Below are 26,011 nucleotides of genomic sequence, written 5' to 3'. Positions count from 1 at the left end.
GCAACAGAACTGATAGAATAAAATAAATAAACATGACAATTAGGGTGTTTGGCCTTCCCATCACCAGAGTAGGTCAGTTCGGGCTGTATCTCGACCATTGCCAGCAGTCTGTTGTGGGGGTATCTTTGTGGATTTCTGTGGGCCTCTCTAGCACTTTGCTTCTTCCTATTCTCATGTGGTCTTCATTTACCATGGTCTCCTATTCCTTGTTCTCCCTCTCTGTTGTTGATCCAGCTGGGATCTCCCGCTCCCCCAAGCTCTCTTTCCCTCAACACTCGCCCTTCACTACCCCCACTCATGTCCAGGCTGTTCATGTAGATCTTATTCCATTTCTCTGTCATTGGGCGATCCCCGTGTCTTTCTTGGGGTCCTGTTTTCCAGGTAGCCTCCCTGGTGATGTGAGTAGCACCCTAATTGTCGTGCTAGAAACCCCTCAACTACTGAGGGATATGGATGCAGAGATCCATGGCTAGGCCCCGGGTGGATCTCTGGGAGTCCAATTAGCGAGAATGAGGAGGGTTTATATGAGCGAGAATTGTTGAGACCAAGGTTGGATAAAGCACAGGGACAAATAGCCAAACGAATGGAAACACATGAACTATGAACCAATGGCTGAGGGGTCACCAACTGGATCAGGCCCTCTGAATGGGTGAGACAGTTGATTGGCTTGATCTGTCTGGGAGGCATCCAGGCAGTGGGACCAGGTCCTGTGCTCAGTGCATGAGTTGACTGTTTGAAACCTGGGGCCTATGCAGGATCGCTTGGCTCGGCCTGGGAGGAGGGGACTGGACCTACCTGGACTGAGTCTACCAGGTTGATCTCAATCCACGGGGAAGGCTTTGCCCTGGAGGAGGTGGGAATGGAGAGTGGGCTGGAAGGAAGGTGAGGGGGGTGGGAGGGGGGGAGAACAAGGGAATCCGTGGCTGATATGTAGAACTGAATTGTATTGCAAAATAAAAATAAAAATAAATAAATAAATAAATAAATGAACAATAAGCACATAAAAACACATTTTGTATCTTTAACACAAAGTAAAGCAAATTTAAAAACACAAAACATGACTACATTAGAACTAAAAAAATTTAAATAAAAATGTTATCAAGTTTGGGCTTTAAAATGGATCAACTGTAAATTTTATCCATAACTGTTCAAAGTTTAAAATTTACCTCATTCAGAAGCAGAGTTGCACTTTGAGGGATGGTTAAGAGCTCCCTTAACATAATATACAAATATTTCAACTAGGTATCTGTTCTAATTAAATAATATGTATGATCATAATAGTATGGAACTGATTACAACTTTATTTATAATATACTAAAAGACCCTGAGTGATCACCAATAAATAAGTGAATAGATTTTGTTAAATCCATACAATAGTATTCTAAACAATAAAAATGGATTTGTAGATAAATATTTAAATGATTATTTTGAATAAACTAAAGCTAAGAACATATAAATAAAGTTTCTATTTACATTAAATTATAGAAATGCAAATCACCAGTCCATTGTGACAATATGAAAATCAGTTGTTGTCTACGGGCATAGGTCAAAAGAAGAGTCATGAAACATAATCAACTATTTATTATTTTGACTGTAGTAATAGTTCTTAATTTACAACTGTGTCAAAAGTAATCTTTGTCCTTCATACATGTGTTCAGTTTCACATACTTCACCCTCCCCTGGATGAGTTTGAGTATGATGAGGTTTCACTAAGTAAAAAAGAATCAGCTAGAACCATAAAAAATTATGGGAATTTTGTTAGTGTTTTGTCAAATTTGTAAATTTAGTGTGAAAACAGTATCTTTATGGGTTGACTCTTCAATTTCAAGTGTTAAGTTTTCACTTGCTCAAGTCTACTTCTTGAACTTTGGGAGCATTTGACAGTCTCAGATGAGATCTTCACTCCTTTTGCTCAGTGCACACACATATGTTCTATCACCTCATTACCTTACGGCGGGGTTTATGTCCTGTAGCTAGATCTATTTTTCACTGAATTCTGAGTGTTATTTTTATTCTCAATACTTTACTGAAGTCTTTACTTAGTTTGATCACTGACTCCTTAGAGATTTTCTTGTAAGCTATTACATTCTCTGGTATTAAAGGTAACTATTTTCCTTCTTTTCTAATTGTTATACTCCCAAGGGATTTCTTATATCACAGCTAATTGAACAATTTATATTTAATAATAAATCATGATGGGGTAAGGATACAGTTCCTTTATTTTGGTTTGGTATAAGGAGATATTGACTCATGACAGTCAGGAGGCAAGTGAAAATCAAGTGATATTGCATACTCCCAATAGAAAGGAAGTGTTAAAACACATTGAGTAGAACTTGAAGACTGAAACTGACAATCTCTTCAGCTACTGTTTTTTCCCTATGTTTCTCTTGATTTTCTTCTGCCTATTTGTCTTCTCCTCTCAAAGGAATAATGGATGGACCTAGGATCCAGTTCCATGTTTCTGAAACTTCCATATTAGTGAGCAGTCCAGTACATCTCATGCTGCACGTTTTCTTTTTGAAAAATCAAATTTGTATTTTGACAGTTCCATACATGTGTATCATGCATTTTGATTGTTTTTAACTCTAGCCTCTCTCATCTCCCTGTTTCTCATGTCTACTCTCCTTTCCCCTACTGATCTCCTTTTCACATTTGTGTCTACTGATTTCTATCTTCTACTTACTTTCAGAAATATCTGTGTCCTTGTTATTGGAACTATGTGTTGGTTTCTGATTGGCACAGTGCTTGCAAAAATTGAAGATAGTGACTCTCCAACTCTCAGATTCCATTGATGGTCTATAGATCATTTCTGTGAGACGAAATTACTAATAATGATTATCTAAAGAGAGATAATAACAAATTTCTTTCTAAGTACTTATGTTTATACCCTTAAGCAAAAACTATTCTCAACACCAATGATAGATGCTTCTATTTACATTGATCAGTAAATAGAGATTCATGGCTGCCTGGGATGCTGAGAATAAGTGTTAGATAAGGTCTGAGGCCTAAACAAGGCTTTGTACTATACCTTCTAAGGCTCAAGAAACATTCCAGATGAGGGACAGAAGGAATGTAAGAGGTGGAGGATAGGGAGAAAGCAGTGAATGTATAACACAGTCATTGTACTCATGAACTAAAAGAAGCTGTGACTGCAACTGAGCCATTTCAAAAGGCCCACGCACAGTTAGTTAATCAAGGATAGTGGAACAGTTCACAGGACAAACACCTCTTACTGCTGACCTACAGACAAAGAAGCTTTAAATAAGCTTCAACAACTCTTGAACATGAGGACAAGAAGACTGGTGTTAGACGAATTATTATCTCATTTATATGAAAAACAGGTAAGTTTTCCCACCAAAGCACTAAAATACGTGCTTTACAAAATAATTTTCCAATTTTTGGAAAAATTGAAAAAACAATACAGAGTAAAGCATAAACATAAATATATACTGTGTGTATAGCTCTGTGTTGCATTGCTTGTCTATATACAAGTTGCTCTGAGATGAATCTCAGACCAGCAAACTTATATATGGAGTACATTATAAGGGACAAGTAAAAATGAAAGGAAAGAACATATTTTCAGTAGAACAGTTCTCTTCTCCAGTCCACCGTTTGCCAAAAGTAAGACTTACCTCCCCACCAAGAATCTGCCCAAGGCTTTCTTCACATCTTTGTTCCTCAAACTGTATATTAATGGGTTCAGCATGGGGATCACTGTGGTATAGAACACAGAAGACACCTTCTCTTGCTCTAGAGAGGTACTTGAAGAAGGCTTAAGATACATAAAGGTGATTGACCCAAAGAAGATTCCCACAGCCATGAGGTGAGAGCTGCAGGTTCCAAAGGCTTTGGACCGGCCCTCTGATGACCTGATGCGAAGTATGCTACAGAAGATGAAGACATAGGAGACAGCAACAGCTATGGTGGGCACCAAAGTGTTGATTCCTCCAATGACAAATACGAGAAGCTCATTGAGATGTGTGTTAGAGCAGGAGAGGTTGAGGAGGGGGAGAGCATCACAGAAGTAATGACTTACGATGTGGGATTTGCAGAAGCTCAGCTTCATCAGAGCACTTGTGTGTGCAATAGCACACAAAAGGCCTAGGATGAAGGCAACCAGAACTAATAGTGAACAGAGTCTTGAGGACATGATCACGTTGTACAGCAGTGGTCTGCAGATGGCCACATAACGATCATATGCCATAGCAGTCAGGAGGTAACCCTCAGCCACCACAAAGATCACAAACAAAAAGAACTGAGCCATGCACTCAGAATAGAGGATCAAATTTTTCTTCCCAAGAAAGTTCACCAGCATTTTGGGTGTAATGACAGTGGAATAGCAGAGATCAACGAAGGATAAGCTGCAGAGGAAATAATACATGGGAGTGTGCAGCAGTGGGCTGACAGTGATGAGCAGGATCATGCCCAGGTTCCCCACAACTGTTACCACATAGATTCCCAGAAAGAGGAGGAAAAGAGGCAGCAGGAGCTCTGGTTGCTGTGTTAATCCCACCAACACAAACACAGCTGCAGTAGAGTGATTCCCCATGGCCATTCTTTGAAGATTTCTGTGGAAGCAGAAAATAAGACTTTAGTATACTATGATACCACCACGAACATGCCTGATCTCAAATGCAACCAAAAATTACATTATGAAAGGCCTTATTCCTCTTCCAAATGAAACCGAAGCTTCAAAGAGAGTTTAGAGATAACCAAGGTATTGTTTTCATCTATATTTCATGGACTACTAATATATCTCCTTTAATGTTGTAAGTCAATTGTGAGTTTAGATCACAAAATGAACCTCTTCCTCATTGACATAGAAACATTTGCCTTTTGGAATTAGCATCAGAATAAAAATTTTGTTCTATGGAGAGAAGGAAGTGTTTGCTGACAGGTGAAGAGTAGAAATACTGTGTGTGTTTGCTCATGCATTTAACCACAACTCAAGGAGCTGAGACAGAGGATTGCTATTACTTTAGGAACAGTTTGGCTGCATAGGGTATAGCATTAACTTGGGTCATATTGTTAAAATCTTTCTGGAAAAAAAAGCTAAGTGATCCAACCAAACAAAAGTTCAATATATAAATCAAGCAAGAATAAAAAGTAGACACAGTTGTGGATGATTTTAAAACTGGTTCTCTGGTTGGTTTCTTTATACATAGATACCTTCAAAATACCCACAAACAAGGAACAGATGATTCCTCAGCACCACTGCATTGAAAATAGATTTTATACCCAGCTGTACAAAAGGTAGATATGTTCATGTACAAAAATAATTGAGTCACTCCAAAAAGGAAAATGACTCTAAACTGGAGTATCCAAGTAAGACCTCCTGGATCCCTATGATGCTGGTGGAGGCTAAAAAGACAGCTGTTTCCTCATTTCCCTCTGGTGAAACACAGCCTCCTGTGATATAGTTGCTTACCCCAAGTTTATTAAGGAGAGTTTCCTCCCACTCAAGTATTCTTAAAAGTGTCAGCTGCTTAGTACCCTAGTCACAAGCAAAGGAGCATTTGCTGTTGAGCATGCTAGGAAGAAATCTATTACTATAAACTGGTACTTTCTAGTAATTGATTCCCACAGAGCTCTTGATCTTGGATCTGAACATATAATATCATGTGCTACATTTCTTCCCTCAAGAAACATCAAAATATAGTGTTACCACAGTTTTTCAGCACAAAATGTTTTTGGATTGAGCCGTATTGGATGACAGTGTGTGTTGTTGGAGTACAGTTAGAAAAATGCACCTAGAGATAACGATGAACTCTTACATCCCCTCTTCTATGCCTCCCTCTTTCCTCCTTCTTTCTTCCTCATGCATTCCAGGTTGTTCCCATGCACTTTACCTACTTTATGACCTTGAATTCTTTAAAACTCTTGAAGGTTTATGTATTTCTCATGTAGAAATCAAGGTTTGGATAATTTAAGAGTAGATTCAGAATTTGAACTCAGTGTATATGGTTCTAGAACAACCCTTTCACCAGTTTATATTAGAAATGATTGATACTTCCTGAAATTAGTCATCTAAATTATTACAAAACTGAAATGTGAGCGATTGCCAATGTGAATCATTTCAGACATCAAAAGATGGTTCAGACTTCTAAAGCTTCTTATAAAGGGGAATTCTAGATGATGTGTGAGAGAGGTATGAGGTCCCCTTGCAGTGAACGACCTGAGAATGGAGCTCATCCTAGACAGTTTAACACAGCAAGAGAGCTATTGCAATAAAGAATACTTTGTCCCAGAATTTTATCTAATTTGGAAAAAAATAGGATTGTGGAAAATAGATGTTTCTTACACAGAGGTGCTTAAGGAAATCAAAAGCTTCAGAGTCATGGAAACTGCAATGAAGTTTTCAGTACCACAGCTGGTTAAATTTGGACTCAGAATCATTCCTTCAGATTGAGTGACATAGTCATAATAATGTATAATAAATTAACAAAATGATGACAGGAAAACAGACAGAAGACTTTATCTACTGGAGAGAACCCTGAAATAAATACTTCCAGGTAAAGCTGAGGTATTGCATGTGAGTGAATATGGTTCGTATGCCAACTGTTCCTCTAACAGACTGTTGCCATAAATGAAACTGGGCACTTACCTAGGTCCTGCACAGAAATTGAAGATTTTAGAAGTTGCTTGGTTTCTTTTTCATGTAACAAATGATTATTCATCTAATAGAATAGACTCTCAGTGTCCTGAAGGAGATCACCTCTAGTTTGCCAGGACCCTTTAGCATGAATGTCCTGTGATGTGGAGCTTTTATGTGATGCTTCTGGGACTTTGTACTTATTAGGAATAGAAAACATTCACATGTACAAAAATCCCCTAAAGTCCCTAGCATTTAAGAACAGCTTGTAAGAATGACTTATGGGGTTTGTGTTAACATCTGTCCCAAGAGTAATGGCTGGAAATAAAGTCCTTATTATGTATTCACAAGTTTCCTATGATTATGCAAAATTAAGACAGATGTCAGTTGCTGTTTTCTGACTCAGATATTATTGATTTTTTAATAATTAAAGGAATTTCTTTTATTTGTCTTTGAGTAACTAAAAATAAAACAATCAACAAAAATACAGTTTACATTTTGAGAGGCCTTGAGAGACAGCACCCTAGGAATCATTCCCACATGGCTGGGCTGGACACACCCAAGCTCTTGTCCAGGGTCAAGTCCAGACACTCTGTGCTTTTGAGGATTCTCCTTCAACATCATCTTTAGAGAATTGTCACTCCACCATTAGACACAGATACCTACACTTTCCCACTTTCCTCCTCTCTTACATTTTTTAATAGTTTTGTTGTTGTTGTTTTTGAGGTAGAATCTTGCTGTGTCTCCCAAGGACTCAAATTTAAAATTCTATGCCTCAGTATCCAAGTGCTTGAATCACACAAGCTCTCAACTTCTTTGTTTTCTTTTTTAATTTCATTTGCTGAAAATAAATTTTTCTCGTATAATATATCCTGATTATGATTTCATTTTCCCCTACTCCTCACAGCTTCTCCCCATTTTCCCATGATGGGACACACATAACAAATATTGAAATCAAACAATGGAGTTTCCTCATCGATATGTTGGTTTCATTTTAAACAAAACCCCTTTATACTGTAGGAGCAGATCTATATGGAGAATTGGATGTCCTTCAGGAGTTTACTTCCTTTTGCATGTCTTCTTCCTTTTAACTTAGCAAAGTATGTAAGAAAATGAAGTGTTTTCTGAGTAACAACTTAATTATAATCTTTGGTAAATCAAGTTCATAGGGACCACAGTCCAACCAAGTAAAACTAATGTCTCCAATTATACAATTCAAATTTTTTTCTCTCCTTGCACATTACAAGCATTTCTATGTGCTTCACTTACATTATGACATTGAATTCTGTAAACAAACAAACAAACAAACAAACCCGAAGAGCTATGCATTTGTGATGTAAAAATCCAGAATCGAATAATTTGAGTGTATTTGAGATTTGAGTCCTGGGTATATGTATCCAGAACAATCATTTCACCAAATTATATAAGTAATGGTTGATATTTCACTGGCATTTGTCATCTAAATCATGACAAACCTGAGAGGATGAGTGACTGCCAATGTGAGTCATTTCAGATGTCAAAGGATGCTCCGGATTTCTAAAGCTTCCCATAATGGGAAATTCTAGAGGATGGGCAAGGAGTCCCTTGTAGCGAACTACCTGAGGATGGAGCTCATCCTAGACAACTTAACACATCTAGAGAATAATTGCAGCAATGAACACTCTGTCTAAGAATTTTATCTAATTTGGAGAAAATTTGTTTTGGGGAAAACAGAAAAGGGAAAATAGATGTTTCTGGCTTTAAAGGAGCTTATAAAAAGGGATATTAAATATTTTAGGAAAACGTTAAAGATTATTCCAAAGTGTCTCCCAAAGGAAAGAATGCCTTTTGTGAACAACTTTGAGGTACGTGTTCTACACTATAGTCTTAAGAGGATCTGTGAAGACAAAGAGCAAAAGAAACAAACAGATACTCAGGATTTCCAATGAGCCTTTCCATGTTATTTGACAGTCAGAGTGAACATGTATATATTGAAATCACCGAATAATCCAGCTGGAAATAAAGCTGTCCAATTTCATAACCCATATCTTAGGAAAACAAAATGGCAAATTAGATTAAAAAGCTAAAATTGTGGAGAGATTCAGATTCAGCTGAGGCTTTACTTTAAAGGGTGACTTCATGACTGATCAGTTTGAGTCTTCGGAAAAGCCTTTGAATAAGTTTTAAAGTGAAATAAGAATGACAGTACAGCTTTGTAAGAACCCCTAAGAACGATCAATGCCAGCAATGTAAATATTCAACATATAAAACAGGAATCAATATTTCTAATGCATTAAAAACTTGAACACGGTCATACAATGGGGAGAGGTGAAAATACACCAGCTTGAAATGAAGACTACAGATTTGTATATTTCTTCTTCATCCTAAACTCTTATCTAAATGAGAATGATGACAATATATTAACTTTTTAGACTATTTGGATTTTAAACATTTCCTAATTTTGGAAGTTCAGAGTAAGATCAGAAGTACCAAGTAGTATTCTGGAGGTCTGAGGGAAATTGTCACATTGAACAATCTTTAGTTTACAGGGTATACTCTGACTAGAGCTTCTGAAACCAGGAGGAAACAAAAAAGGACTGTTTGGGGTGGATGGATCAATGGTCTCTCTCTTCATGGTCTGAGATGATTGCTTCACCATTAAGGAGGCAGGAATTTAAGTTTTCCAAGGGATGATTTATTTAAGGTTGACTTTACCCTTGCTTGTTTATTCTGAGAGATATGTGTAGGTTAATGAGCAAGATACAGAGGCACTGGTAAACACATTCTACAGAGGTGCTTAAGGAAATCAAAAGCTTCAGAGTCATGGAAACTCCAGTGAGGTTCTCTGTACCACAGCTGGTTAAATTTGGACTCAGAATCATTCTTTCAGATTGTGTGACATAGTCATAAAATAGTAACAAGAGTTGATGGTAGGAAAAGAGACGGGAAGACATTATCTACTGGACAGAATACTGAAACAAATATTTCTAGGTAAAGCTGAGGTATTGCATATGAGTGAACATGGTCCTTATGCCAACTGTTCCTCTAACAGACTGTTGCCATAAACTGGGAACTTACCTAGGAACCTCACAGAAAGAAAATTTATTAGAATTTGCTTGTTTTCTTTTTCATGTAACAGATAATTATTATGACATTCAAACAAATGCCTCCTGTTTTCATACACACATTAGTGTCAAGGGCTAAAATTATATTTTTTGGTTCAAGTGAATTATTGATATTCATCTAATAAAACAAACTATCTGTGTCCTGATGCAGATACCCTTGAGCTTCCCAGAACCCATTAGCATGAGTGTGGTGTAATGTGGAGCTTTTATATGATGCTTCTGAGACTTTGTACTTATTTGAAGTAGAAAATATTTACATGTACAAAAATCCCCTAAAGTCTCCAACATTCAAAAACAAGAATGACTTCTGTGACTCAAGTTGACAACTGCCCCAAGAGTAGTGATGGTTGAAAAGAAGGTCATATTATGTATTAACAAGTTATCTAGGAAGATGCAAAATTAAGTCAGAATTTAATTGCTGGTTCTTGACTAAGATTTTATTTTTCATACATAAAAGAATTTCTTTTGGTTGGCTTTGAGTAATATAAGCAAAACAAAACAAAACTGTTGACAGTTAATTTGATCAGCCTTGAGAGAGGAGCTTTGTTCATGAGGAGGAAGTAAACAAGGTCTTAGGCACTCAAGGAATCATTACCATGTGGCCAAGGCAGAAACACTCGGGCTCTCCCATTGTCTCAAGAGCAGATACCCTGAGATTTTGAAGATTTTCCTTCAACAATATGTTTAAAGATTTGTCATCCCACTATTAAACAGAAAATTCTTCTTGTTACCTCATTCTCTCATTATTTGTAGCTTGTTGTGGTTGTTGTTGAGGAAGAATCTTGCTGTGTAGCCCAAGGACTCAGCTTTAAAATAATCTTTCCTCAGCATCCAAGCACTTGGATCAAACATGGGCCTGATTGCTTTTGGTCTTTTTGTTAATTTCACTTACTGAAAATATAATTTTCCATGTAATAGATCCTGTAGGGTTTCCCTTCCCTCTACTCCTAACAATTCCTCCCCATCTCCCCTCCGATCTGAATTCACCCCCTTGCTGTCTCACATTAGAAAACAAACAGACTTCTCAGGGATAACAATAACAGGAGATAAGATTTAAAAAAAATCAAATGAGACAAATTAAAGAAACAGAAGGAAAAGAGCCCAAGAAAGGGAACAAGAAACAGATAAGAGATGCAGTGACCCACTCATTTGCATACTCAGGAATCCCAGAAAAACACTAAGCTGGAAGCCATAATGTATACGCCAAGGACCTGTATATCTGCATGATATAAATTAAAAACTAAGTTCTAAAAAGCCCTGGCAGAGCATTATGAGACATGAATGACCAAAAATACAACTGAGTTCATTTTCTGATGGCATCTACTGCTGGGAAAGGGGCCTATCTTTAAGAAACAGGACCCCAAGAAAGACACAGGGATCGCCCAATGACAGAGAAATGGAATGAGATCTACATGAACAGCCTGGACATGAGTGGGGGTAATGAAAGGCGAGGGTCGAGGGAAAGAGAGCTTGGGGGAGCGGGAGATCCCAGCTGGATCAACAACAGAGAGGGAGAACAAGGAATAGGAGACCATGGTAAATGAAGACCACATGAGAACAGGAAGAAGCAAAGTGCTAGAGAGGCCCACAGAAATCCACAAAGATACCCACACAACAGACTGCCGGCAATGGTCGAGAGACAGCCCGAACTGACCTACTCTGGTGATGGGATGGCCAAACACCCTAATTGTTGTGCTAGAAACCTCATCCAACTACTGAGGGATCTGGATGCAGAGATCCACGGCTAGGCCCTGGGTGGATCTCTGGGAGTCCAATCAACGAGAATGAGGAGGGTTTATATGAGCGAGAATTGTTGAGACCAAGGTTGGATAAAGCACAGGGACAAATAGCCAAATGAATGGAAACACATGAACTTTGAACCAATGGCTGAGGGGTCCACACTGGATCAGGCCCTCCGAATGGGTGAGACAGTTGATTGGCTTGATCTGTTTGGGAGGCATCCAGGCAGTGGGACCAGATCTTGTGCTCATTGCATGAGTTGGCTGTTTGAAACCTGGGGCCTATGCAGGATTGTTTGGCTTGGCCTGGGAGGAGGGGACTGGACCTACCTGGACTGAGTCTACCAGGTTGACCTCAGTCTGTGGGGAAGGCTTTGCCCTGGAGGAGATGGGAATGGGGGGGGGGCGTTGGGGGGAAGGTGAGGGGGACGGGAGGGGGGAGAACAAGGGAATCCGTGACCGATATGTAGAACTGAATTGTATTGCAAAATAAATTAAAATAAATTAAAAAAAAAAAAAGAGTAGTTTGTTTCCCAGTGAGACTCCCTTACCAAAACCAAACTTTCATTTGTAAATGGTTATCAATTGGAGACAGCTTCTAGGCTAGAGTGAGGCATGTGTCAACTTCTCCTTTCAGCTCCAGGATACAATCTGTTGCAGACTCCTACAGGCCCTGAGCATGCAGCCTCTGTCTCTATGAATTCATTTAGAAGGCCTCTTTAACTAAGAGTTCTCCATCCTCTCTGGCTCTTCTACTCTTCCTGCCTCCTCTTCCACTTCCAGGATGCTTTCCTAATATGGTGTTTTATTTGGTGTAAAGAGACATTTTACAGATATAGTTTTTTCTTGGGTACTTTGGAGAAATCTTCAGTCTTAAGTATCTTTTTATTTGTAAGAAGCCTGGTTAAATTTAACCACACTAAACATGTACTTTTTCATTTGAAACACAATTTGATGAGGGCGGAAAACTGCAGCAAAAGGACTCAAGGAACACATGAAGGATGAAAAACAACAACAGATACAGATAATCTGCAGAAAACACTTTCAGTTTCTCTCAATGCAAGAGGTGTAGGTGTAGAATATGCTTTCATTTCTAGGACACCTAAGGAAATCCTCCTGTGTACCTGCCCCATGGAGATTCATCCCAGAATCCAAAAGGGATGCTACAAATGGCTGGGATTCTAATCCGAGGGATATAATTGAATCTATATATGCGGAGCTCTTTCAGTCCGTTCACTTTATTGTTCTATGCAAGCTAATTCTCTGCCTCACATCTTGCCTGACTTCTCACTTTTCTAACCAGAGACTCCTTGCAATGCTGAGAAAAGTTAGAAAACCCTCAAGGCCATAGCACATTCCTAGAATAGACAGTAAGGAGCAGAGCCATTACCATGGTAATACAAGGTTCCAAGGTCTCAGGACCAGAGGGAGGGGGCTCAGTGCCCAGTTCCACAAACTCTGAGACATAGCTTTTTGTCAGCAGACATGGTAAGTGAATAATTGGCAGGCTTTTCTTAGGGTGTTTTGTGTTATTAGCCTTGGTAGACACCTGCAACTCTGACCTTGTGCATAACTGAAGTTTTAAACTTATGATCAATATACACAGGCCTTTAATCTGGTTTGAACCTGCTCTGAGGTATAATTGAACTAAATGCACTGCAGTTTGTGTTAGACTGAGGAGAGATTATTATTTTCTGTGTTAGTCTAAGGAAAAGGAACAGAGCAGGCTTTAAGTGTCTACAGTCTCATGGGACAATGGATCTGGCAATGAAGCATATCCTAGTATATTCTCTATATATCAAAATTATACAGCTAAATGAAAAGCCATCTTCCTGACCACTCACAGATACATGTGCCCGTAAGATTGAGAAAGATTGAGATGTAATCATGAGATTACATATATATTTTATGAAAATGCATGGTAATGGGAAGATACCATAGCTGCTATTGTATAAGAAGTTTACAAGAAACAGCCAATTCATTCAAAAGGCAGTTGTAGCATGAACCTTAAAAGTTCTTATTAATAAAATCAAACCCGAGGCCAGTTATTGGGGTAAATGCTGGAAGGTCAGAGTACCAGAACAAGCCACAGCTAACCTCACCTTGCCAATTCCTCAGCTGGTCCTGTTTCCTCAGACTGGAAGCTTCTGTGTCCTCATATCTGAATGGCTCTCAGCTGAACTGCTGCTAGAAGCCTGAAAGCTTAACCAGCCAAATGCTTAACAAGCCAAATGCTTCTAGTTTCTGGTCCTCACGCCTTATAAACCTTTCTGCTTTCTTCCACCACTCCCTGGAATTAAAGGCTGCTTTCTGGGATTAAAGGCGTGAGTCACCATGCTTGGTTGTTTCCAATGCAGCCTTGAATTCAGAGATATCCAGAGGGATTTCTGTCTCTGGAATGCTAGGATTAAAGGCGTGTGCTAACATTTTCTAGCCTAAGTATCTTGTGGCTTTTCTGTTCCCTGACCCCAGATAAGTTTATTAAGGTACACAATATTTTGGAGAACACAATACCACCACAGGCAGTAATTCCAAAACACCTTATGTGTCAGTTTCCTCCACCAGAACCCTTGGTTCTGATAGGCTGACCTTCTGAACACTAGTTGTCACCTGCTATATACTCCCGTGGCCTTTTGCCCCAGCAGCTCTCATGAGACACCAAGGCTTTTTTTTTTTTTTTTTTTTTTTTCTACACATTTCCCATTTCTATGCAATCATCTAGTACATTCAGTGATATTTCTTCCATCACAGCAACTCTTTTTATTTACACACACTTTATATTATGATATGCAATGTGATGGAAATCACTCTTCATAAGGAAGTATTGACAAAACGACAAAGCATTGCCCTAAACTCTGTAATGACATTTTACAGTTGTTGCAATGATTTCCTTATATGTGGTGGATTATATTTACAGGAACTTCTTAAGCTACAGTTCTAGAGACATGTTTAAAATTTAAATTAACTGACCTAAACTGGTGCTTAGACTGCACTTCACTCTTCAAACAGGTAACAAGAGAATACATATACAAATAGCCCTGGGCTTCTAGCAGGTGCTGGGATGCCTTGCTGTGAGTTTGCATCACTCTAGCCTCTATCTTGTGGCAATAAAGGGACAAGTATGTATATGAATGAGTTCATGTGCCCAACACTCAGGAAGACATTTCTTCAAATGTAGCAATGATATCTTTACTTTCCAGCCAGTGAAAGCACTATTTTTATTATAATAAAAATATTACAATGTTCCAAACCTTCCTCTTACATCAATTTCTATTCCATTTCAACATTTATAAGGATTCATTATCAATCAGTAAATTATATTACTTGATAATGCACAAACATGCCTCAGATATTCTCAAATATAAAATAATCATTTCTCAAACAATGATGACTGTTTTCTCTGGAGGAAAGAAAAATATGCAAAGAAATGATGAGAACTTCTCATCTTTCATTATTTTTCATCTCCCAATTTTAGGATGACTGCCTTCCCCCAAACACCTTTTTCAATGCATTCTTTACATCCTTGTTCCTCAGGCTGTATATTAGGGGATTCAGCATTGGGATCACTGTGGTATAGAACACAGAAGACACTTTTTCCTCTTCCATATTATTACTGGAAGGTGGCTTGAAATACATGAATGTTATAGAGCCAAAGAAGATTCCCACAGCCATAATATGGGAGCTACAGGTACCAAAGGCTTTGGAACGTCCTTCAGTGGAGCGGATGCGAAGAATGCTATTTAGGATGAAAGCATAAGAGATGATAACAGCCAGTGTAGGAGCTAGGGTATTAATTCCACCAATAATAAATAGCAGTATCTCATTGATATGGGTACTGGAACAAGACAGAGACAACAAGGGCAGAATGTCACAAAAATAATGGCTGACAAGATGAGACCCACAAAAGGACAACATTGTCATGCGTGTGGTATGGACAGTAGCCCCAAAGAAACCCAGTGAGTACACCACAGCCATCATTATGGAACAAACCCTTTGGGACATGACAATGTTGTAAAGCAGTGGGCTACAGATGGCAACATAGCGGTCATAGGCCATGGCTGTCAGGAGGTAGCCTTCTGCAATGACAAAAATGAGGAAGAAGTAAAGTTGTGTCATGCACTCCAAAAAGGATATGATGTTCTTCTCAGACACAAAGTTCACCAACATCTTAGGTGTAATGACAGAGGAGTAGCAGAGGTCAATGAAGGATAAATGACTAAGAAAATAATACATTGGAGAGTGAAGTTGAGAACTGATGGTGATTAGAATGATCATGCCCAAGTTTCCCACCACTGTGACCACATATATTACAAGAAACAGGAGGAACAGTGGGACCTGAAGCTCTGGGCGTTTTGTTAGCCCTTCAAGGATGAAATCAGTCACTGAAGAGTCATTCATTGTAGCCAGTACTTATAAAATATTATCTATAAGGAGAAGGGAGAGAAAAGGTTGACGGTCACTATTAGTTTCTGATTCTTACTGATGGATTGCATCTCTGATAACCCGGTTCCCCCTTACCTTTGTGTACTTCATAAACAGTTTTTAGAATTACTTGTTTTATTTTGTGAAATTAAAATATAATGACAGCATTTCCCTTTCTTTAACGATGTAAGTACTTCAGATAACAATAAGCACAAAGTCAGACCAATTATTGTATTTATATAATTAAAATACGACTACCTATCCTTTTCATCTGAGTACATGCCAAGGGAACCATCAAATTTGTGAAAATTTAGTTTCAATTATAGCTTAGAAAATCTAAAAACAATCTCAGTTTCTCAATGCTTTATACGAGTCAAAATCACAATCACTAAACCTGAGAGCACCCACACAATAAAGTGAATCTCCAAAGCTGGGAGCACAGACACAATTAAAGAGAGTCTGGGTTTAAAATAAAAGATTATAGAAATTTGTCTATTTACCCTAGACTTGCAATCTTTCACATCTCTTCTCAAAAGAGAAAGCTAGATTAGATTAAGGCATTCTCCTTGGTATGGATGTAAGAAAGAGAAACATGTTAATATTGTTGAACCATAAAGTATAGCTGAGCCCAGAACTGTCCTTGAAAGATCAAAGTAGAGATGACTTCCAGGTGTAATATCTAAAACACCAATAAATCAATGTTTCCTTCATGTACTTCTTTTTTCCTTGCAACATTTGAAGCCAACTTTTCACTGACCTTTCTTTCTAATCTATTAGATCAGAATGGCATGCTTTCTTGATTTTTGTTTAGTATCTCCTAAAGTTCAAATATAGTTGAACTATGTGCTTTTAAAAAGTTCATGTTGATAATTTTTATTGAGTAATTTTGTATTGAAACAGTCCCTTCAGGCAGTAGAGATGGCACAACAGTTAAGTGCAGACTACTCTTCCAGAGGACCTGGGTTCATTTCCTCATACCCATCTGCATGCTTGCACCCATTTACAACTCCAGTCCCAGAGTTTCATCTTCTGGTTTCTGCAGGCACCAGGCATGCAAAAGATGCATTAACATACACACAGACAAAACATCCATGCATATCAAATTACTATAGTAAGATAAAATGTTTCTAAATTTATGAAAGGAGAAAATACATCAGGAAATTGATATGGCTTTAAATTACATATCTTTTTTAAAAAGAGACAAATAAATTGAGAAAACATTCATGTTTACAATAGATATCCTACCTTTATTTTGTATGAAAAGCATTCTTAAAGTTAAAAAAGAGTGGAGAAATTTGTTTCAATATGTTTTTGCAATCCTTCCACAACTTATTAAAAGTATTCAGTGTATCTGTATATTTTAGAGCAAGATTTGATGAGATATTATTGCACTTGATACAATAGGATATTATCTTCAAGAATAGTGTAATGAATCTGAATCATGAAAAAAAAGTGATTCTCTAGCCTGGGCTGCATAGCAAAGTCCTGTCCCAGAAAACAAAACAAAAAGTACCACACTTTGAGGATAATTTCAGAGTTACTAAGGTCTTCAGTCCTATTTAGAGTGGAGTATCTTCAGATGGATGCTCTGAACTTGATCACTTAACCATATGAATCAGACTGAGAGATTTTTAATTTATACCGATAGAAAGGTCATTATACCATGCAGCACGGCAGAAAGAGGCATACAACAGTTTTTGGCACTTAATAGATACCACAGTTTTGGTTAGGTGCAAACATTACTGGCTGGATTTCCTTTTGTAAGGAAGAGTCATCCAGATAAACCACAGATGATTTTGAGGTTTCAATTGCTCATCTGGTGGAGCAAACACACCCCATCACTGTATGTTTTGGCAGAGCCCAATAGAAGATGAGCAGGAACATCCCCCTTATCTGGAGATGCTTATTTAGTGAGTTAGAAACCTCAGGGTTACAAAACAATATCAGAAAATATCTATACAAAACCAATATAGAGATCATAACATCCATGTACTAAGATTCATTCTCCTATCCACTCATGCTTATTCACTCTTAACATCCTACTTTCTTAGGAAATACTTTTGTTGCAAATACAAGAGATCAAAATAAAAGAGCAAACTTAGAAAGATTTAGGGAGACATGTGAAAGCCCTTAAGCCCAGTTGAGTATTGTAAGAAGAGCAGTTTAACAGCAATGAAAGGGGGCTACCAAATCAATTGAAAAATCAGTAAAATCGTAAGTCCTCAAACTGAAAATTTATCTAGATCTCAGAAATTTTGGTCCTGTTAGAGTACACAGAGGTAGTTCCAAATTGTTCATGTAAATATAATTTATATGAATGTGTTTTGACATTGTCATCTCAAAGAGGTAGGAGAGCCTGACATGATATTTAAACTTCCTACATAAGTAAACCATAGTGGAAGTCACAGATGAGAAAGAAAAGATATTATATATGCAATCTTTGACTGGAAATAAAATATTATATACAATTGAAGTAAAAATGAGCAACCTTCAATTGCATAGGACACGTGCTCTCTGTAGGCAGAAAATGAGATATTTATTTTTGGCTCTTATTTTTTCCTCCCCTGTTTTGGCACCCACAATTCTACTGTCTTTGTAGTTCAATAATATGCAATAGTATTAGATAGAACACTTGTCTGCTGCAATTCTTGATATACATGATGACTATTCAAGAAAAATAATGCTCAATATGTAAGAATACAGATGCTCACAAGGTCTATTAAGTTTTCCATGAAATAAACAGCATATAAAAACTTGTATATATGTATGGAGAGAGAGAGACAGAGAGACATGCATTGATAGATAGATCGATCGATAGATAGATAGAGATAGATAGATAGATAGATAGATAGATAGATAGATAGATAGATACATGGATGGATGGATGGATGGATGGATGGATGGATGGATGGATGGATAGACAGATGGACAGACAGACAGGCAGACAGACAGACAAAGATACAGATAAAGACAGAAAGTGAGAGAAATGAAATATGTGTCTAAAATGAAAATAAAAGTTGCAGTGTTGCTCCTCTGTTTAACATAAAATAGGGAAATAATTTCTATAAAGCCCTCACTTTTAAACATATGACTAGAACAGTGTATAATTAGGCAGGCAATGAGCAAATGACAATATGTTAAATCCATGATTTCAGTTTTCTATGCTATGATTTTAGAGCTGTTGGTTTTTTATGCGATGGTTGTGTTTGTAGTCACATAAACAGTAAGTGAATATAATCTAAAAAACAAATGCTATATCACAAATGATATAGCATAGTGTTAAGAATTTTAACATCACTGTGGAAATATCCTACATGGTTTCAAATTTTGGATTACTTTATTTTAGTCATTAACTACATATTAATTACCTCGGTAGTAAACATATTGTGTGGAATTCCTTTTAGAGAATTAAATGAGACATTGTAGGTTTTAATTTAATTTTCAAAGTATGATGTGGAAAGTGTTATGGTTAGTAAGGTGAAACTACAGTATGGATGAACAAATTATTGTTAAGACAATTTGAACAGTACCACTCAGATGTAATTAAAAATTTATTCACCCTTCTGAGAAATTTGAATCTACTTACCTTAAGATGTTTGCTTCAAACACAGAGAACTTACATTGTTTGGAAATGTTGATCTTGGATTTAGAAATACACCAGTAATCCATTCCCAGGGGTGCACAGACTCTCTGAAGATTTGGCCCCTGTGTAATCTACAATTAATAAAGAAAACAAACAAGGGTTTTAATGATCTCAGTAACATTTCACTACCTCAGGGATTGAACACTATTAACACAACTCAGTAATATATCCCATGCTGTCTTCCTATAGTACTCTAGAATTTACCATTATTTATTTATCTATTTATCTATTTATGTATGTATTTATTTATTTATTTTTGTTTTTATCTTGTTTCTACTCTAGTAGATGTCAGTCAGTCTTAAAGGGTTTTACTCTCTCGGGAATAATAGATTTTCCTATTCACTGGTATATATGTTTCTATCACAGCATCTGTGAAGATGCACAGTGCCTCAACTATTGCTAAAAGACTAAGTGTAATTAGATCATCCTTTCCTGTGAGATAAGACTTGCCTCAGGAATTTAATTAGTTTAAACTACTTGTTCAAATCCCAACTTTCTGCTTTATGGCCGAGATTCACATAATCCTTAACATTCTATGAAACCATTGGCCACTCAAAATATGTGAGATCTTGCTCCTAGTATCTCTTTCTCATATTTTCTTACTTGGTTGAAATAAAATATATTCTGAGCCAGGATTTTATTGTTTTCCAAGCTCACCTAAAACTCCTGATATTCCTTGCCCATCCTCCAAAGAAGGCATGCACCACCATACTTAGCTTCAATTTAAAACATTAATTAGTTCTTTGAGAGTGTTTTGTTCATAATCAGACACCTCAAAATCTTTTGAGATGAACCCCTCATTTCCTATTGACATAACTTTGTGTCAGCTTTATTTATTTATTTATTTGTTACAACCTCAAGATTAATTGGTGATGCACACATAATCTTATGAGCTGTCTTCCATTGGTATGGTTGACTTATCAGGTGCTACATTCTAAGAGACAACGGTCTCTCCCTCCCTAGGAGCTAACAATTGCCAATAGTTCCAAGGCTAGGGGTAGGAGTTTGTGTTTAGCTCCCCTTTCCATGCTAGGATGTGGTCTGGCTTGGGTTTGCACAAGTCTTGCACATGCTTTCATAATCACTGTGACTTCCAGTGTGCAACTGTCCTCTAAACAGTTTTGTATCTTTATTTTTAGTTTTTGATTTAAAACATTTTATACCATTTCCCCTTTCCTTTTCTCACTCCAAAATCCATCATGTATTTCCCTTTCTTCCTTTAATTTTTTTAAATTTCTTTAATTCATGGCTGCTGCTGATTTAATTGTTGAATACATACACATACACACATACATACACACACTTAATGTATGTATTACTAAAATTACAAGTGAAATATGCTTGGTCCACTTAATGTTATATATATATATATATATATATATATATATATATATATGATGACAATATTGGTAAACTTATTTTAAAGTATCAAGATAGCCAAACTTTTTTTAAAAAGCATGAAATAATATTATTTTACAGTTTATTAGAAGTTCAATATAAAACTTTGCCTAGTGGGCTGGAGAGATGGCTCAGAGGTTAAGAGCACTGGCTGTTCTTCCAAAGGTCCTGAGTTCAATTCCCAGCAACCACATGGTGGCTCAAAACCATCTGTAATGAGGTCTGGCGCCCTCTTCTGGCCAGCAGGCAGAACACTGCATACATAATAAATAAATCTTTAAAAAAAAAAAAAAAAAAAAAAAAAAACTTTGCCTAGTATATGAGACTTAGATCTAGGGGTTCTAAGCCATCTATTTCTTTGTTGATTATAAGTTTATTCAGTCCATTTAAAATCATAGTTTGATAAGTAAGTAATGGTTCATTAAAAATTTTTCTCATCTGTATTTCTAATTTCATGATATCCTAAAGATATATGATGCATATCTGCTAATTCTGAGTATATTTCCCTTTTCCAGTTTAATATAAATTTAAATTTTTTCAATTATTACTTTATTAAGTTTGTCGTGTTTTTTATGAGTCATTAATCAATTTTTAATTTTTTTGTTCCTATGTTTTGTTTTATTTTATTATTCATATATACATGCATACATACATTATATATTTGCTTGACCACAATGGATTGAATGTAGGTGGGATTCTAGACAATTGCTCTCCATTGAGCTTTATACATCTTGAGTTTTCTTTTTGCTTTTTATTTTGAAACAGGCTGCAACTAAATTGTTGAAGTTGACCTTTAACTCACTTTGTAGTTTGGCTGTCCTCTACCTCCACCTTTCCAGGAACTGAGAGTACAGGTATGTGCCACCTGGTCCAGCTTCTCCTAAATATTTATCATTTAAATTATATAGTATCTCTTAATATTATATTGTTATTAAATCATTATTATTAAATAATATTAATACTATATCATTATTTCAGTGGAATTTAGTGTATACTGTTGTTTACTATCTAACTTTAACATATTAAAGTCAGAATTTTTTCTTTAAAAAGAAAATTAGCTCAATGAAATTAGCCTTGTCTTAGTTAGAGTTTCTTTTTTTTTTTTTTTAAAGATTTATTTATTTATTATGTGTACAGTGTTCTGTTTGCATATATCCCTGTAGGCCAGAAGAGGGAGCCAGGTCTCATTACAGATGGTTGTGAGCCACCATGTGGGTGCTGGGAATTGAACTCAGGACCTCTGGAAGAACAGCCAGTGTTCTTAACCTCTGAGCCATCTCTCCAGCCCTAGTTAGGGTTTCTTATTGCTGTGAAAATACACCATGACCATGGCAACACTTATGAAGAAATCATTTAATTAATGGGGTTCTCTTACAGTTTCATAGGTTCAGTCAATTATCATCATGGCAAGGAACATGGCAGCATGCAGGCAGAGGTGGAACTGGAGCTGAGATTTCTACATCTTGCAGACAACAGGAAATCAACTGTCTGTCACACTGAGGGAAACTTGAGAAAAAAGAGATCTCAAAGCCCCCATAGTGAAACACCTCCTCTAACAAGGCCACACCTCCTAACAGTGCCACTCCCTTTGGGGGCCATTTTCTTTCAAACCACCACATGCCTCTAAGCATTACCTTAGCTGTGTGGTACAATTTTGTGGCATGTGTCAGAGTCAGTTCTAAATATATTCTAATTTTCCACTTTTAGTGTAATATTTATTTGCTCTATAATGTTTTTTTCCTCATCATTTACATTGGTACATTGTTGTTTGATGGTAAAATATTGGTCTTGTGAATAATGGAGTTGTTTCATTCATTTTTGTCACTGTTATTCATGTATCTTAGGTTCTAGTAATATTGTGTTTTCTTTATTGTGCTTTCTGTTTAGCAGGCATTTTTCACTTACATTCTTTTTATTAAATTAAATATGATTTGTTTGTATTCCTTTTTTCTTTTCACATTTGAAATTCTCACATTTCAGAAGTCTCCCCTGAATTTTGTGAGTACTCTTGAATTACCAATGCTTAAAGTAATCTGTGCATAACTTCCACTCAAATAATTAAAGGGTTAGAAACTACTATGACTCTGATCTACCTCCTTTTGTGTGTGTTTGCTCTCTGATAATGAATGTCACTTTGTCATGAAATATGCTTGATGTTTCTGTTATTTTCTTGGGAAAATGCCTTTTTAAATTTACCTACATGTTCATCAACTTCATCCCATATCTTGTTGTTTTATGTTCTTTCATTCATTCCTAGCTCCTACTTCTAAACTGTGTTGTCTGTTCACTGTTTCAGTGAGAAGATCTTGTTAGTGAAGTAAATGCCCTATTTTATGTATTAGAATGTCTGTATTTCATGATTATTAATGAATGTCAGCCTCCACATGTGTAGGATTCTAGGTTGATACTCCTGTGAGCAGCCTAATTAAGTTCATTATATCAAGGGAACAAATGAAAGAAAGAAATGAATGTAGAAGGGAGACTAATTGGGAAGGGGAGAGGAGAGATGATCTCTCTCTTAGGAGTGAGAGGGGCATAAAAGAGGGTAGCAGGTTGGAAAATGTTCAGAAATTCTATATATATGTATGAGTATGTTTTTATTTTCTTTCAAAATATTACACTTTTCTATGATATTTACATAGCCTCGTATAATTGAGGTTTATTTTTAACATGTGTAAGAATCTGTGTCTCCTTTTAATATTTGGAGTAACTCTTGGCCATTATGAACCAATGAAAGATTTGCCAGTTCTCTCTGTCTGGAGCTTTCAGATCTCTCTCTCTCTCTCTCTCTCTCTCTCTCTCTCTCTCTCACATACACACACACACACACACACACACACACACACACACCACTGTCTTTTGCTATTTTAGATACTCTTCTGGGTACCATATGTTCCTCAGATCCATGTAAAAATTTTCCTAACTGCCTTTTAATTTCAATAATTATACATTTCTTACCTCTTTCCAAGAGTTCCATTTAGTTCTAATTACAACAATAAGCCACTTTTTTGTAGTATTTTGATGTTTTTATTTCTTATTATCTTTTTATAATCATGTTGATTTTAAGCATTTTTAAATGTGCAGTGTAGCTAAAGTTTTCCTGCCTGGCCCATGATCAGGACAAGTCTCTCTCACCTGCCAGTCCCACAGTCGCTCAAACCCGACCAAGTAAACACAAAGACTTATATTGGTTACAAACTGTATGGCCGTGGCAGGCTTCTTGCTAACTGTTCTTACAGCTTAAATTAATCCATTTCCATTAATCTATACCTTGCCACATGGCTCGTGGCTTACCGGCATCTTCACATGCTGTTTCTCATCGTGGCGGCTGGCAGTGTCTCTCTCACTCAGCCTTCCACTTCCAAGTTTTTTCTCCTCCTTGTCCCGCCTATACTTCCTGCCTGGCCACTGACCAATCAGTGATTTATTTATTGACCAATCAGCAACACATTTGACATACAGACCATCCCACAGCAGTGCAGACATTCAAGAGCATAATAAATTACTTTTTTTTTCCAGGGAAAATGGAACTGTGGACCATAAGATACATTAAACACAAAATAGCAACTTTTAAAGCAAATTTGGTGGTAGTGATACTAACCTTTTTTAAAAAGACTTTCTAAATCTTTCAATTATATGGTTAACAGTTATTGATCTGGTGACATTCTCACCTCTTCCTAGTGCTAGATATAAGTGTGCATCAACAGTTAATGCTAAAAAGGTAAACATTATCCCTATTGAGGTATCAATTAAGAATGGCCAATTGGTTCATAACTCATGTGTTTCCATTCGTTTGGCTATTTGTCCCTGTGCTTTATCCAACCTTGGTCTCAACAATTCTCGCTCATATAAACCCTCCTCTTTCTCGCCAACTGGACTCCCTCCTGGAGCTCCCCCGGGGAGAACAAGGGAATCCGTGGCTGATATGTAGAACTAAATTATATTGTAAAATAAAATATAATATAATAAAAAATAAATAAAAATGTAACATTAAAAAAAAACGAATGGCCAATTGTTTGTGCAGTAAAGGTAGGGCCGAGATCAGGGATTGGATTTCATTCAAGTGGTGCTCAAAATATCCTTTGTAAATCCATAATCTATTAACAAAGATCACTGGTGCCCTAATGCCTTCACTTATTGCATATACATCTTATATCACATGAAAATCATTTTCTGTTTTTAAAAATTATTTCTATATTTCTGAGGCAAGGCTCTGGTTTTGGATTTATGTTAAGGTTTCTTACAGAGAACTTTGGTATTTTTAATGCACCCTAGAGTGAAGGAACAAAATTATGACAAATAACCAATTATCCTAATAGAAATAATTCCAAACTGCTCTAAATATTTATTTTTATACCCTTTGGCAAAAGCTGCCCAAACACTAATGAGAGAAGTTTCCATTTACACTGAACAGTGGTAAATACAGACTCATGACTGCCTGGGAAGCTGAGAATAAGTGATAGATAAGATCTGAAGCTTAAGCAAGTCCCTTGTACTGCTATGCTCTCTAAGGCTCAAGAAACATTTCAGATGCAGGACAGAGGGAATGGAAGAGGTAGAAAATAGGGAGAAAGGCAGTATATGTATCTCCTCTATAACACAATCATTGTACTCATGAACTAAAAGAAACTAAGACTACTTCTACTGAGCTTACACAACAGATATCCACTCATAGTTATTCATATGTAGTGGAAGGATACCTGGAACCACACCACTTACCACAGAACTACAGACACAGAAACATATCAATAAGCAGTGATTGAACACAAGAGAGAAGATGACATTAGAGAAAAATCTGAATTGTTATTTCATTTATATGACAAAAATATCAGTGATGCTCTCGATGCACTAATAAATGCTTTACAAAATAATTTCCATTTTATTGGGAAAAAAATGAATCAACAATACATTGTAAAACAACTTAAAAATTATAGATATGGATGTAGTCAGGAAATATAGTGTTTGCCTAATACACAGGTTGCTTTGATGTTAACCCCAGAACCACAAATATTGATAAGGACATATTACAAGGGTGAAGTAAAAATAAATAGAAAGAACATATTTTCAGTAGAACAATTCTCTTCTCATATCTATCATTTGCCAAATGTAAGAC

At 36.8% G+C, this 26,011-nt stretch overlaps 2 protein-coding genes across 2 annotated transcripts; both read right to left on the bottom strand.

Annotated features, from left to right (window-relative positions):
- Positions 1–3,628: 3,628 nt before the first annotated feature.
- On the bottom strand, positions 3,629–4,555 carry LOC128103704 (olfactory receptor 8D1-like). The gene has a single exon (XM_052728297.1). It carries the CDS (start codon positions 4,553–4,555, stop codon positions 3,629–3,631), a length of 927 nt encoding a protein of 308 aa, XP_052584257.1.
- Positions 4,556–14,906: 10,351 nt separating this feature from the next.
- LOC128103699 (olfactory receptor 8D2) lies at positions 14,907–15,845 on the bottom strand. Its single transcript, XM_052728281.1, has one exon. The coding sequence runs from the start codon at positions 15,831–15,833 to the stop codon at positions 14,907–14,909; it is 927 nt and encodes a 308-aa protein (XP_052584241.1). The 5' UTR covers positions 15,834–15,845.
- Between the last annotated feature and the right edge of the window lie 10,166 nt (positions 15,846–26,011).

This window comes from Peromyscus californicus, unplaced genomic scaffold (assembly GCF_007827085.1).
Source record: "Peromyscus californicus insignis strain IS unplaced genomic scaffold, ASM782708v3 Scaffold_11__1_contigs__length_118956290, whole genome shotgun sequence".
NCBI lineage: Eukaryota > Metazoa > Chordata > Mammalia > Rodentia > Cricetidae > Peromyscus > Peromyscus californicus.
The sequence above is the reverse complement of the archived record's forward strand: the minus strand, read 5'-3'. Positions and strand labels throughout refer to the sequence as shown.